This window comes from Primulina huaijiensis, chromosome 1, assembly GCF_012295235.1.
Source record: "Primulina huaijiensis isolate GDHJ02 chromosome 1, ASM1229523v2, whole genome shotgun sequence".
In the NCBI taxonomy this organism is placed as follows: domain Eukaryota; kingdom Viridiplantae; phylum Streptophyta; class Magnoliopsida; order Lamiales; family Gesneriaceae; genus Primulina; species Primulina huaijiensis.
In genome coordinates, this window is record NC_133306.1 from 21615071 (window position 1) to 21631310 (window position 16240).

The 16240-nt window shown below is 28.7% G+C and overlaps 2 protein-coding genes and 1 pseudogene across 3 annotated transcripts; 2 read left to right on the plus strand and 1 right to left on the minus strand.

Annotated features, from left to right (window-relative positions):
- Nucleotides 1-4897: 4897 nt before the first annotated feature.
- On the plus strand, nt 4898-6130 carry LOC140960469 (expansin-B6-like). Of its 2 annotated transcripts, XM_073418858.1 has the most exons (4): nt 4898-5063; nt 5185-5297; nt 5442-5632; nt 5699-6130. In XM_073418858.1, exons 1-4 carry the CDS (start codon nt 4898-4900, stop codon nt 6015-6017), a joined length of 789 nt encoding a protein of 262 aa, XP_073274959.1. In that variant the 3' UTR covers nt 6018-6130. The 2 variants fall into 2 exon arrangements, with proteins under 2 accessions (XP_073274959.1, XP_073274889.1); XM_073418788.1 differs by having other exon boundaries at nt 5442-6130.
- A 709-nt stretch (nt 6131-6839) lies between these two features.
- Nucleotides 6840-8013, minus strand: LOC140972490 (expansin-B4-like; annotated as a pseudogene).
- Nucleotides 8014-10325: 2312 nt separating this feature from the next.
- On the plus strand, nt 10326-11677 carry LOC140960632 (uncharacterized). The gene is made up of 3 exons (XM_073418915.1): nt 10326-10421; nt 10732-10933; nt 11020-11677. Exons 1-3 carry the CDS (start codon nt 10356-10358, stop codon nt 11307-11309), a joined length of 558 nt encoding a protein of 185 aa, XP_073275016.1. The 5' UTR covers nt 10326-10355; the 3' UTR covers nt 11310-11677.
- Nucleotides 11678-16240: the final 4563 nt, after the last annotated feature.

Consider the following 16240-nt stretch of genomic DNA (forward strand, 5'->3'; position numbering starts at 1 on the left):
ATTATAAATATATAACTTTTATTTGTGAGCTTACTTTTTTACCTTTTTATCTATTATTATTATTACTATTATTAATATATGACTTTTATTTGTTAGTTTACTATTTTACCCTTTTATTTGTTTTACAATTTATCATGTTCATGAGGTTATTTAAATAATTTTCTATGTTGATTTAATATGGTCATTAATAGTGTACTTAACTTAATCAAGAAAATTATTATTTTGATTTTACTTTAAAATTTAATTTAATTACTTAATTTCATACATTAATTTAATTACTTAATTTCATACATTTCCGTCAAATTCATGAAAAATCCCTATCGTAATATTATACATATAAAAAATTGCTAATATTACTAATACCTATCTATTATATTATAACTATATGACTATTATATCATACATTAAGGTAATAATGGGAAGATGAATGGAGCTGAGTGAGACAGAATAAAATTAAATTATTAAAAAAAATTAAGATCATATAAAACATATTTTTCCCTTTAGAATAGAAATATTTTTACATACTTATGTATCAACAGAGATAGTGATTGTGAGAAAATGTTTGTATGGAAGTGATTTCAATGCAAATAATTAAGCTATTTAGTCAACTTTCGATATATGATGCTAAATAAATATTACTAAATAATATATTATCTATTATATATTAATCTATTAAATATATGACTTTCATTTGTGGGCTTGCTATTTCACCATTTTTTGTTTTACAATTTTTCATGGTCATGATGTTATTTAAGTTATTTTTTATGTTCGTTTAATAAGATCATTAATAGTGTACCTAACTCAATCAAAATAATTATTATTTTAATTTACTTTTAAATTTAATTTTAATTACTTAATTTATACATTGCCGTCAAAATCATGAAAAATCTCTACCATATTAATGATATGTAATAATGGGAAGACGAAGGGAAATGAGTAATATTGAATAAAAATAAACTATTAATAAATATTAAGGTCATATGAAACTTCTTTCTCTCATTTAGAATAAAGATATTTTCAAACTATTTATGTGTCAATAGAGATACGTGATTGAAAAAAATGTTTGTATGTAAATGATTTTAAACACTGTTTTTAAGCTATTTAGTCAATTTTTTTAATTTTTTTTATAAATGGTGTTAAATAAATATTACTAAATAATATGCTCAATTTGATTATTTTGTGTTATTGAAATGAGAGGAGTATTTTACCCCTAACGTTAACATGTTTTATTGTTATATTTCATTTGTATTGATCATGTTGTGTTTGGATTGCTTATGTGATTTATTTGTTTACCGAAAGAAAATATAAAACAAAACTACATATCCTACAAAAATTATTATTTTTCAATTTTTTATTCTTGAGATATTTTATTAATTCTTAAACACATAATGCATATTTTATGTTTCTCATATTACTTAGTTTGAAATGATTTAGAAAATATTAAAAATGCTAAAATGTTTCTTCGTTTTTACCTTATGTACCAGAATATCAAGAAATGATATTTTTTATTTATTGGGGTAAATGTATTTCCAGACTTCTGTCTATAAATCAGTATTCAAAATTTTTACGACATTATTAAATTCTCTATTCAAAATTTTTTATTTAGATTGATATAAGGTATTTGAATTTGAGGTTTTGTGTGCTTGCTAATATTATTTTTGTAATATTATTTATTGTGAAAATAATAGGTAAGGTGGACTAAAAAACATTGGTGGATTTAGGAGTGTTATGGTAGACGACAAACATGGATAAATTGTTAAAAGAAATACTATCCAGTAGATTTTTGGCATGCGATTTTGTTCTACACTACAAGAAAAACGGTCTACGACAACGGTTTTTACTAAAACCGTTGTTGTATGCTTTATAACAACGGTTTTAGTGAAAACCGTTGTCATATGTGCGTTTTTTAAGCAAAAGACAACGGTTTTATTTTTGGAGGATCAAAGACAACGGTTTTTAGGGTCAAAGACAACGGTTTAGCGTATTTTTGTAGACAATCGACAACAGTTTTAGAAAACCGTTGTCTATTAGGGTGTTTTTTGGACAATATAATTTAGCGACGATTTTGCTGAAACCGTCGTTAATTTTAGCGACGGTTTCAGCAAAATCGTCGCTAATTTAAAAATAGCGACTGTTTTGGTGTATATTTCGTAGCTATATATAATGACAGTTTTAAGTAAAACTGTCGCATGTTTTAAATTAGCGACAGTTTTTCTGAAACCGTCGCTAATCATGTTAGCGATGGTTTTAGCACAACCGTCGCTACATATAGCGACGGTTGTAAGCAAATTCGTCGCCAATTTAAAACATGCGACGTTTTTTAAATTAACGACGGTTTAACCAAAAATCGTCGTAAATTGTCTATAAAATATCCGCACTTTCGATCCATTCTCCTCCATACCACTTCACAACACTTAAAATTTTTCTCTCTTACATGATTTTACCACTTCACAACACTTAAATTTTTTTTTCTTACACGATTTTATATAATTAAAATTTAGAATCATGCATAATCATTGAAGGATTTTTTCATGATGATTTTGAGGCACCGTGTTTTCCTTTGTGTGTGTTTTTTTTTTTAAAAAAAAAAAGAAGTGAAATATCTATGAAGCAATGATGTTAATAAGGCGCCTTGTCTTTATTTGAAAAAATATTGGAAAATTTATACAAATTGTGAATAATATGAGTTAGTATTTAATTTGAGAGTGATTTATGCTTTTTGTTACTCGTATATACTTCAATTCTTTATTATTGTACTAAATAAATTGTTTTTAAACTTTGAGTTATCATTTTTTTCTTATTGAGGTCGTTTGTGTTATGATTTTTTTTATTCATTTTGTTTAGTATTGTTGGCAGTAATTAATTTTTCTAATATTCTATGATGTGCCTTGTTGTTTATATGAAAATATGTATGAGAGTACACCAATCAAAGAAACATATTTTGGGTCTTCTGTTTTACGAAGATGATAATAAATGGTTTCTGTGAATTATATAATTTCTTGGTTCTTCATACATATAGTCTATGAAATGCATCAAATTTTGAACAAAAAAGTTAAAACAAACATAGTGGATGAAAAAAAGATATGTTAAATAAAAAAATAATGTTGCCTATTATAAGTATGTCCTAATTTTTGTATGATATAATTCAAACACATTTTGTTATAGATATTTGAAATTAGGTCTAACTAAGTAACATGAAAAATATACATATATATACATATATTTAAAGAAAAATGTTAAGATAAAAAATGATCCAGATTTAAATTTTAACGAAGCACAATGAAGAAGAAATTGAAGAATTGTATGTGTAAACCGTTAAATTGATATATATTGATTATGTTGTTACTTCATGGTTTGCGAGATATGGATGTCATATAAAATGTCAATATTTCTCAATCATTTTTCAAAAATAAAAAATTCTTCATTCAGAAAAAGAAATACATGAAATACAAATGTGCATAATTCTCATTCTATTTATAATGATATGAAAACAATTCTAAAGCTTTGTGGACAGAATAGATCGATTTTCTGCATTTTTAGTAAATTAAGACATTGAGCCAGTTACACTTTATTTCCTCTCAATATATTTCGAGGTGACTAAGAGGTTGTTTTTGTCTCTTTTTTTAGTCAAAGTGGCTACCCAGCAAATTCATAAGATATATGATAGTAGCATAGAAAACTCCTCGCCAAATAAATTCACTTAGCCAAATATTGAAATTCAAATAGAATTCTACAATATTTTATCAAATTAATTTTGACTATCATAAAATGCTCATGAAATCTAAACAGTTGTATTATTATATGAGATATTAATCAAGACAAATACTTTGACATATATTTGAATGTTATCTCATATGCATATCTTAATTACGTTATTCGTGCCTCTTCTCAATATTTTTAAAATAAAATAATTAATTTTGTATGTCGTTCCACAAGATATAAAATATTATAAAACAAAATGTAAACTCGATAGAAGAAAATTTGTTTTGTCTTAGTGAATAATATAATATTATGTTCTAGACACAACAAATGATATTGAAACTATATCATCCCTATGATATGATACACGCAATCATTGTTCCAAAGCTTCTAAAAAATGATGAACGAGATGACTTTCTTGAATTGTGTCAAATTAAACGAGGACACAATTCTAAGATATAAGCATTTGAAGAGATTTCAAGTATTTTTTCTCACATTGATTGAGAAATAATTGTTAAAAATTATTAATCTTATAACTATATGTTGATCATATTGATACTAAATACATAAAAATGATATCACAAATACCACGATGTTTGAAGAAGGTGGAACATCATTCATTGGTTATGTTGTTGAAGAATATATAGGTTATACATATTTAGTCACTAGTGAAAACTTATCACGACTAAAAGCATTTTTTCTTTGGAGTTATAGTTGATGATTGTCAAAAATTGAAAAATCATTCAACAACAAAAAAAATAGTCGGAAAAATATGACTATCGGATAAAAACAATGTAGAAAACCGAAAAAATGTCGTGGTAGAGAAGCAAACTACGAGCATGTCAGATCCAGATGAGGATTGTAAATTCCACTTTCCCAAATAATTAAGGGCATTCCCTTCATTCAGAATTATCAAAATTTGTGTATTGCGTGATTGAATGACTCTTTTTTTTTAAACCATAAAAGCTAATATACTTTAAAACACATAATATTATATAATAAATGCGTAATCATTGGTTTTGTTTAATAAAGAGTAAGAAGCTATCATTTTACTTTGATATACAAGGTAAGTATTATAATCTCAACAGTATAAAATGTTGGCCATGGAGCCACAATTACCACAACACTACAGTCACCACTGACTTTCAATTAAATTTTTCCACATTTGAAAAGTTTAATTCTTATATAGTTCAGCACCATGTTTATCAATCGCTCTTTTTCGGTTACGGTAATCGTGATGATTGTAATATCCATGTCCCAACATTGTTTTTGCCAAAATCCCAAATCGTTGAACTCGTCCATGGCTAATGGTTTTTCCCCGGCTGTAGCAACATGGTATGGGAGCCCTACAGGATCAGGAAGTGGTAATAATCCTAACTAGTTTTAATAATGAATCATAAAAATGAATGTGATAGTTAATAAATTAAAAGCAAATGAAATTTGATATTTATATATATACGAACATGATATTTTATGTACCTGCAGGTGGAGCTTGTGGATTTGCTGATGATGTGGCAACTGCGCCATACAATGGCATGATATCTGCGGGAAACGATAATATATTCAAATCAGGAAAGGGTTGTGGGAGTTGCTATCAGGTTCTGAGAATTCTTTCAATATAAATTTTTGTGTCAAAAAACATAAATTTAATGACCTTGAGATGGCTACACGGGACATGGAATATCCCCAAGAAGAACTTTGCACCACTCGACTTAATGTAATTTAAATGTTGTTATTTCCAGGTAAGATGCAACAAGCATCCCTCGTGTTCAACATCTCCAATAACTTTAACCATCACAGATCAGTGTCCCGGCGCCTGCAACAATGTTCCTTACCATTTCGATTTGAGTGGAAAAGCTTTCGGGCTCTTAGCAAAACACGGGCAAGAAGATGCATTGAGAAAAGCTGGAATAATCGACATAGAATTTCAAAGGTATATAAATTTATCACGTTTTCAACATCTTGAATTTATTTTTCAATATACATTTTTTTCTTTCAGGGTGCCATGCAGTTATAAATCAAATATAGTGTTCAAAATCGACATGGGATCCAACCGTAACTACCTAGCATTTGCAGTGGAGTATGTTAATTCAGATGGGGACCTTGGCGCCGTAGAACTATCGCCTTCAAATTCAAAACCGATAGCCATGAAACAATCATGGGGTGCGACATGGGAAACAGGAATACCAGAAGGAGTAAAAGGTCCTTATTCAGTGAAGATAACTACCATTGAATCAAGAAGATCAGTTGTTGCCAGAAATGTGATTCCCGTTGATTGGGCTCCTGGCAAATACTATCATGCAAGTGTTAATCTGTGATGCATCTAATAGAAAACCAGCCAGCCTGCTAGTATTTTTTTAGTTCATTAAAATAAAAATAATTGAGCCCTAGCTTATATGTGTGTTCACCATAGATATTTGTGCCAAGTATCATTTGATCATGCATTAATGTAATAAAAATAAGCCTTCTTGTAGGTCAATTTCTACTGGTTTTCAATATATATAATATCTCAAAAGAGAGTATTTATATAGTATGAGTATCACAGCATATATTCATATAGAATAATTTTGAAAATTCGATATATATGCTCACTGAAATGATAAAGTAATATTTTATACATACTAGCGTTCTTATGCACACACTTGTACAATATGTCAATAGGTTTTTTTTAGGGTTTGTGATTATTTTTTTATATTTAATTATTATTTGGATCACAATTATGCAACTATATTAAATATGAAATTTATAAGAGATAATGTGTGAATATTTAAATTTTAAAAAGTGGATATTAATTTTTAAGAGTTAATGTGTGAGTATATATATATTCGTAAAAATTAATGATGTCACAAATCCACATCAAATTCTGTTATTATAAGGGGTTCTTGCTTTATATTCTTGTATAAAAGTATATATTTTTGATATGTTGTTCACCAACTGTATCCATTTTCGTGCCCACCAAGAAGGCTTAAAGTTGTGATAATTCAAAAATGTAGAAAACCAGTAGAAATGAACTTCCACAAAGCTTATTTTTATTACATCAATGAATCAAAGGATATATCTTGCAATATCCATCGACACACCCACATAAGGGCTCAATTATTTATTGTATTAATGAACCAAAAAAAATTTCAAAAACCTTGGCTAGTATTCTAATCAGATGTATTATAGATTAACATCGGCGTGATAATATCTGCCTGGAGCCCAATCAACAAGAATCACATTTGTGGGAACGACTGATCTTCTTGATTCAACTGTAGTTATCTTCGCTGAATAAAGATCTTTTACTCCTCCTGGTATATTTCTGCTTTCCATGTCGAACCCCATGATTGTTTCGTAACCATGGCTTTCGAATTTGAAGGCGATAATTCTACCGCTCCAACGTCCCCATCCCCATTAACACACACCACTGCAAATGCTAGCTAGGTAGTTGGGGTTGGATCCCGCATCAATTTTAAACACTATATATGATTTATAATTGCATGACACTTATATCTTTGAAATTCGATGTCGATTATTCCAGGTTCCTTTGCTTAGCTAAGAGCCCGAAAACTTTTCCACTCAAATCAAAATGATAAGGAACGTTGTTCAGGATCCGGGACACTGATCTGTGATGGTTAAAGTTATTGGAGATCCTGAACATAAGGGATGCTTGCCACATCTTACCGGGAAATTATAGTCGCATTCAAATCAAATCATCATGTCGATAATAAAAACATTTTGTTATTATGGCGAATTGTAGGAGAATATTGAATGGAGCAAAGTATTGTTTCTTGCATATTCATGTGACATGCAAGTTGCAACCAACTTCAGGTCATTAAATTAATTTTTTTCTTTTAACAAAAAAATCTTTATTAATGAAAGAATTATCATAACCTGATAGCAACTCCCACAACCCTTTCCTGATTTGAAAATATTGTTCCTTTCCTTTATTTTATTTGGTTTTTGTTATATGATTCATTTCTAACACTAATTAGGATTATCACCACTTCCTGATCCTGTAGGGCTGCTCCCATACCATGTTGCTACAGCAGGGGCGAAACCGTTATCGACGGACAAGTTCAATGATTTGGGATTTTGGGATATAGACATTAAAATCACCCCAATTAATTGATGAACATGATGCTGAACTATATAAGAACCAAACTTTTCAAATGTGCAAAAATTTAATTGAAAGTCAGTGGTGACTGTAGTGTTCACAGCCAACATTTTATACTGTTGGAATCGTAACGCTTGCGCCTGGTATATCAAAGCAATACGAAAGCTTCTTACTCTTTATTAACAAAACCAATGATTATATGGACATACCTGTGTCATATGTGCATGCTCCCATTGAATGTCACTTTGGAGAAAAATGGGTTATTTATTTTTTAAAAAGAAAATGGGTAAATTTATAAATAGAAAAAATAATCATATGAATTAAAAAGTCTTCTAAAAAATAGCATGGTTATATATTATTATTTTTTAATATGTAATGGTCGAAAAATCCACTTTATTCAAGTCAACCTCATGTGGGAACAATACACATATTTGACTACATTTTTATTGATTGAATATTGTTATTTTTCCTCTTGATGTTTGAAATAAAAATCTAAAATTTTTCTTTTAAAAAAAAAAATTCAATTATGACGTAACATTTGTCCCGAATTGATCCTATATTTTTTGGGATTTTCCTCCCGTTAATTTGAATATTATAATTGGACGGGTTCAAGAAGTGAAAATGGAGGCTTCCAAGGGCTAAGCCGGTTAACTCGATAAATTCCATCCATTTTAATACTCAAATTAATGCAAGACCAAATTCAAGAAAATTGGAAAATGTAAGTAATTGGATTTGTCATAATGTGAGAACTAAGTGGCCATCTTCCTCTTTTGTTTCCCCGGATGGATTGATTACGGCAATGGACTATCGCTTGCCTCATGTACTATGTACCATTTCAGACTAATTAACCAAGATTGAGTTTACATGTTTTTTAGTTGGAAGATTTCATATTATAAGCTTTGCATTCGCATCTCAGGTTATGGGGGACAGGTCCGGGAACGTACGCTGGTGGGATGACTACTGGCCAATCATCCTCATTCAGCACTCAAAGGGATGGTATTAAGAGAATTAAGTTCTCACCGGTTGTTCCTGGAGACCTGCTATTTTATGACAACACATTTTCTCTGTTTGACCTTGACAGTAGTTGAAGTTGAATCATATTCACGCATGTTATGCTGTTGTCTTCACATATCTCTTTGGAAGTTATCGAAAACTAACGCAGTGTTTGGTTTTTCTTTCATTGTTTGCTAAAAAATTATTTTCTGAAAATAATGCTTTTTACTTATGGTTTTATTTGAATGGGATATCTATAGTAGATATCATACAATATTAGTTCTTGAATCTTGATATCATATTGCAGATACATTAAATATCGGATTAAGAAATAAAATAATGGTATGGTACTAACGAAGGGTGGTGTAAAATTAAAGTGAAAATATGATTATGATGGATAGAGGAAGTAAATATATTATGGGGGTAGAATAATAAAATGAAAGTGTAATATTTGGTTTCATTTTATGGGCATGGAGGGGTAGAAATGGATGCAGACATGCACTAAATGATTTTATGGTATTGTCAGTGAAATCACCCATATACTTACAAATTGTGCGCTTTCCCGAATCACTTGTTTTAAATACTTGGATTAGCAAGCCATATGTTCCTAGGCTTTATGAATCAAAGTACATTAAAAGGCCATGCAAATGTCAAGCTTCACTTCACTTTTTTTTCTCATGTGAATCTTTAATAATTCTGTTTGATTTTGATATTTTTAATTGTTTGCAATTGATAGGACTCACCTGATCCAATGGCTAATTCTCTTTTGCAAGCTCAATTTCCTGGAACATTTGTACTCGAACTTGATTGTATGCTTTTGCGAACAAATAAGGATGGTCCATTGGTATTGTTGTGCATTGCTGGAGCTGATAGTAGTTTCCGTCTTGTTGAAGTTACTGTGTATGTTCCTTCAACTTTGGTACAAGTTTTTATGTTTTATATTTTCCACAACTAAATGCTCATAAAATGAATTTTATGCTGCCAGAACAACGTAGGCCGAATTTTGTATGTCTGCTTGTCAACTTGTCATAAATATTTTTTGTTCATATTTTCACCAGAACAGTTTTGATCTTTGTAAGAATACTACTGCACAGCCTGTCTAGAGGATTACGAAGGACGCCAGATGATCAGGAAATTCACTGTAAAATAGAAACATGAAGATCGTGGGTCACAGAAATTAAGAACCACCGTTATAAATTTCCACATTGCCATCATTTAGTTTAAATCTTCCCCTAGATTTGTTTTCTGGATCAAGTCACCCACGAAATCATCAGAGCAGTCCTTACAAGAAAATGGGTCGAACGTGGACTGGTAAATAAAATCAGTTCCTTCTTAAAGGGGCTTTCTTTTATCCTATGCTTGGCTATTGAAAGCGAACTGTTTATGTATCATATATAATATGTGAATTGAGGACATATGCTTGGGCATAACCCCGTTTCATTTTTAAAATTGTGATTATAAATTGTTGTATGTGTTACTTGGTTTTTGAATTAATATGTGATGACAAATACCTTCGCACGCAGAAGTGACCCCGAAACTTAGGGGTATAGGTGCTCAATCCCGGTCCATGAAGGAGAGATTTCGGCCCATACCTTTACTTTCTCCTGTATTGCTCCCAACACCACATGCCCTGGTATCTTTCGATTCTTGGCCTGGTAGTTCGATAGAGTGCAATTCTATGCAGTTTGATGGATTGCATTTTGTTATTTTGTCACAGATAATGATTCATGATATTATAATACAATAGTTTAATGACTTGGAGGTTTCATGTTGGTGCTTAGCGTCCTCTAGGTCCTATTAAATTGTTCACTAAAATTTGAATTGTTTGATAATTATTCATGACAATGTTCTATAAACATCTGTGATCATTAAGATTAAAATTAATCTTAAGAAAACCTTCCAAGTTCCATCTATTGCTCATTTTAGATATTGCTTCATTAAAGGCGTTGCAGATGATCATACAGTTGGGTGTAAAGCCTGCATGGTTTGATGCCTTTAGTACAGCAATGAATATTGTAGATTCACATGCTCCAAGAACCCCTTCTGCTGGAGATTTTCGTGGTTATATGATGGATTCACCACGTTTTGGTGACACAGTAGTTCCAGAGATGCTTCTTAAAGTATTAGAGCCTTACCGTAAAGAAGGTCTGTTTCTTTCTCGTTTACAAACATGTAAAGTTCCTGGATCTTAAGCATTTAATGACATTTACCTCTCTTTGTATTCCATTAAGGCTGCCTTCTTGATGATGATAAAGTGAGACTATACTCTAAAGTAGTTCAAAAAGACTCGTCGTTGAGGTTGGCAATTGCTGCTGCCATCTTTGGTGACTCCATGGAAACACTTTTTTGGCTACAACTGCCTCGTGCTCTCAACTTCTTGATGATTAAAAAGGCTAATAAGGCTCCGCAAAATGTCCCAACATCAGCTCAAACTCCTGAGATAGACGAGGCATCAATGTTGAGTAGGATATCTTCAAAAGGTAAATCAGTGCCTGGATCAGGAAAAAAAATTGTTGGTTAGTTTTCATCATTGTTGATATCAACTTAGCTATGATGTCTTTTGGTTTGTATGATAGAGTTATGCTGTGTCAGTACATAGATCATATGCTATACAGCCTACACTTGAGAATTTTCTTAGGTGCTATTCTCACATGACCAAATTAATGGCCAACTTAGACTTATGGCTTTTCAACCAGAAGAACTGTGTGAGCGTGCAACCGAACGCATTACTTGGCATGAGAAATTTGAAGATGAAGAGGCAATTCAAAACGTGTACATGAGCGAGTTGTTCCCCTAAAATTATTTTTTCACTTATGAGACAATTGAAACTGTCAATTGGCTGTTTGCATTGCTGCCATATCACATGCTTTTAAAAAAAAAGAGGCATGACCTCTGGATTCTATTACCAACTTTGGAGGTTTACAGTTCTTCAATTACATTTGTTCTATGATCCAGATAGCAATTGTATTTGTGATAGTTAACCGTTAACCATAGTCGCGTTCCTGTTGTGAGTGATTCTATTTGATTTCTTCAGCTATATTTAAGATATTGTGCATTTTGGTTCATAGAAATTGGATTTGGCATATTTGTCAATCACAATGAAGCTAAAATATTCGTAAATAATCTGGTGGCTTCATTTTGTGTTAAGACATAGAATGTGAATATTAAGATTCGATTTTCTTTTAGTCAGAAAATACTGAACATGATATGTGAACTCGATTCGGTCCCTTTATTTTGGTCTAAGCATAAAAAGATGGAAGGTCACTGAGATTAGGCATCTTCCTTTTATCATTGTGTTTGACAGCTCTATTCTAACTGCATAGTTAAGTTGAATTTGTTACTTGCCATATGACACGTGAAATATTCCTTGGACTCCCTAGAGTGGTGGTGCTAATAGATATGTTTTACCAGTTTAATCAGCTTGAGACACTGTTGCGTTAGTTCTGGACGGATTTTATGAACATGCTCTTATCTATCTGTAATAGTTATTGCATAAGTAATAACAGAAGCCAGTTTAGATGCCTTAAAATCACAAAATGGTAGTCGCTTTCTAGGTTGGTAGCCACAAGAGGAACATGACTGGTATACTTAATACTCTCGGATATGGAGAAATCTAATTTAATACCCAATGCTCTTGACAGTTGCAGAGCTTAAAGATGATTGTGATAAGTGTTGCGATCAAATAATGTGGAGGAAGAATCAGTTTAAATTTTTCATGCAATTCAAAATTAAAAAGGACATCAAATATATATAACATCTATTACTATTATAAATATATGAGTTTGAATTATAAATTTACATGTATGTTCTTATGATCATTAATTAATATTTATTAATATTTGTCCTTTTGTTTTTCATATATTAATTCATTAATGAAATCTAAAATTAAAGAAAAATAAAATTTAACCTTCATTTTTTGGAGTGAAATTTACATTCAAATAGAAAAATAATAAAATTTACATTTCATTTTTAAAAAATATATGATTTTTTTTTGTGAAATTACTATTATTACTATATGAGTTTGAATTGTGAATTTACATGTATGCCAAATAAAATTTAACCTTCATTTTTTGGAATGAAATTTACATCCAAATAGAAAAATAATAAAATTTACATTTCACTTTTAAAAAATATATGAGTTTGAATTGTGAAATTAATATTATTACTATATGAGTTTGAATTGTGAATTTACATGTATGCCAAATAAAATTTAACCTTCATTTTTTGAAGTGAAATTTACATTCAAATAGAAAAATAATAAAATTTACATTTCATTTTTAAAAAATATACGAGTTTGAATTGTGAAATTACTATTATTACTATATGAGTTTGACATGTAATTTACATGTATATCCTTATAATCATTAAATAATATTCATTAAAATTTAACCTTCATGAATAAAAATAAAGTTTAAACTCTTGTTTAAAATTTTATGGTTATCCAATTTTTGAGTAGGTCTTCTGTGAGACGGTATCATGAAAATTTATCTCTAAAACGGGTTGATTTTTTTTCAGTAATTAATGTTAATGTATTTTAAAATAAATTAAATGAAGATGAAGTTTACACTCTTATTCAAAATTTTATGGTTATCTAATTTTTGATTAGGTTTTCTGTGAGACAATTTCATGGATATATATCTATTAGACGGGTCGATCCAATCATTTATGGAATGAAAAACAATGTTTTTTCGTGGGTCGGGTCGAATAAGAGACATGTTTCAAAATTGACCCGTGAAACAACATAATAAGAGTTTATGTGCCAATTTAATAAATATCTTTTTGTTTGTTTGTTTTTTTCATATATTAATTAATAGATTCTAAAATAAATCGAAAAAAAATATTGAAATATAGTTTATTATTTGAAATGAAATTTACATTTTATTTTTTAAAAATTTAAAATAGTAATAATATTAAGAATGAATAAATGTTTTTTCCCGTCTATTAATGACTTATAAAATAAATTGAAGAAAAATAAAATTTAACAACAATTTTTTGGAATAAAATTTAAATTTAGCCTTTATTTTTTGAAATGAAATTTACACTGTATTTTTTTTAAAAAAAAACTATATCTATAATGAAATTTAAAATAATAATAATAATAATAATAATAATAATAATAATAATAAACACATGTTTTATTGTTAGTTTTTCCCAATTAATATATGAAAACGCACAGAAAAAAGACATATGTTTATTAATATTATTTAACGAAGGTAAGGACATATATGTAAATTCACACAATTATATTAGAGTTTTCAAATTTATTAGTCGTGTATTATTTACGTTATTAATGGATGTTAATTTACTCAAGTTAAAAATAAAAATTAGCCCAAAAACTCTTATGAGATTGTTTCACGGATCAGCAACTTGACACGTGAGAACTTCCCAGGAGTTCACCCATCATGCATGCTTAACCCAACAAAATTGAATGATAGTAAAAGATTAATCTTTTAGTTCAAACATTTCTTGATCATTATGTTAAAAGTTATATTTGTTAACCAAGACACGACTTTTATTTCTTACAATTGTGATATACCGTGCAAAGCTCTACACTAAGCTAATAGTGAACATGATGAGGACTCCACTGACGTGAGTGTCAATAGGCCAAACAGTAAAACCCTATATGTGACAAACATAAATAATTATTTGATACCATAAGAGAATACTTTAAAAAAAGCAAAATGAGTTTAAACTGATTTTATGTGTAATAATTACTCTTATATACATCAAAGTGATAGAAAAATGATGAATAAAAATGAATTCAAATCATTTTATGTGAAACAAATTGCTCTTGCATTTACCGTTACTTAAATTGATTTATAAAATTTTTAAATTTTCTTATATTTTTTTAAATATTTTTTCTCGAAAAATATATGTTTTTCAAAAGATTACAATTACATTCAGATTTTATGCCCCGTCAAATTTCCACCAATAAATACTTGTAGCTACTTTTTCAAGGACGTGATTTATGTATATAACTTTATAACTTCAAAATATATTATGAGAAATTTAGAAATTATGGTTGTTGTAAAAATTTTTTTATATAAAAATTTTTTTGTTTTTATTTTGAATACTCATAGTCTAATTATTTTTTTTACAAATTTATGGTTGTGATATTAATATAGGTGTCATAGTGATATTCAAAATATAGTTCTGATTATGAATCACATTAATATATATTTTTATGTTAAGACAGAATATTACAACAATATATACTTATATCTACATGACCTAAAACAATTCAATTATATTAGTATCCAAGAACTCGGACAAAAATAAAATTTGAACTTTATCTAGGTATCATTGATTGAATTTATTGTTGAAAAATAAAAGATAGTGACAGTAAGTTGATATCTGTTCTCTTCATATTATCTTTTTATGTTCCACACGTGCAACGCACGTGCACATCTTCTAGTACATATAAATATACCACTTTCATCTGTGAATTTCCTTATTTGTCCTTGTTTATTTATTTGATTTAATTTAAGTTAGCAAACAAATTAATAGGTTATATTAAAGGTTTTTTTTGCAATTCATTGTCCATCTTAAATGAATTTGGACATTAATACACATTGCTCTTTCTTTCCTAACTTTTATGCCAAAAAAATTGTTTAATTAAATTTTCTTGTTAATTTAAATTAGCAAATTAAATTAATATGTTTTTTTAGGAGTTTTTTGTAATTCATTGTCCATCTCAAATGGATTTGGACATTAATACACATTCCTATTTCTTTTATAAATTTTAAGCCAGAAAAATTATTTATTTACATTTCTTAGTAAAATCTAACATCTAACATATATACATATAAATATATCACTTCTAATTGTGAATGTTTCAATATACCCTTATTCATTTAATTTAGCAAATTAAATCAATAAATTTTTAATGGATTCTTTTATAATTTATTGTCTATCTTAAATGCCTTTGAATATTAATGAATGTTGAATTTATCGATTTACCAATGATTTTTTTTGTTGCTGCTAAAATTATTGTATTTCTTCATAATTGCTAATGATTATTTCATATTTATATCTTATATTTTCTTTTATTTTACATATAAATAAGTCACTTTTATAACAAATTGATTTTAAAATAATAATTTTTTAATGGATTCTTTTTTAATTTATTGTCTATCTTAAATGTCTTTGGATATTAATGCATATTGAATTTATCAATTTACCCAATATTTTTCTTTGTTGCTACTAAAATTTGTTACTAAAATTAGTGTATTTCTTCATGGTTGCTAATGAATATTTAATATTTATATCTTATCTTTTCTTTTATTTTACATATAAATAAGTCACTTTTATAACAAATTGATTTTAAAATATGAACTAAGAAGCATCGTATATTTTGTAGATATTGAAATATGTTAAAGATTATTTGTAAGAATATTTTTTTAACGTAAAATTATTCTGTGATTGCAATTTTGCAATACTTTTCTCAAATTA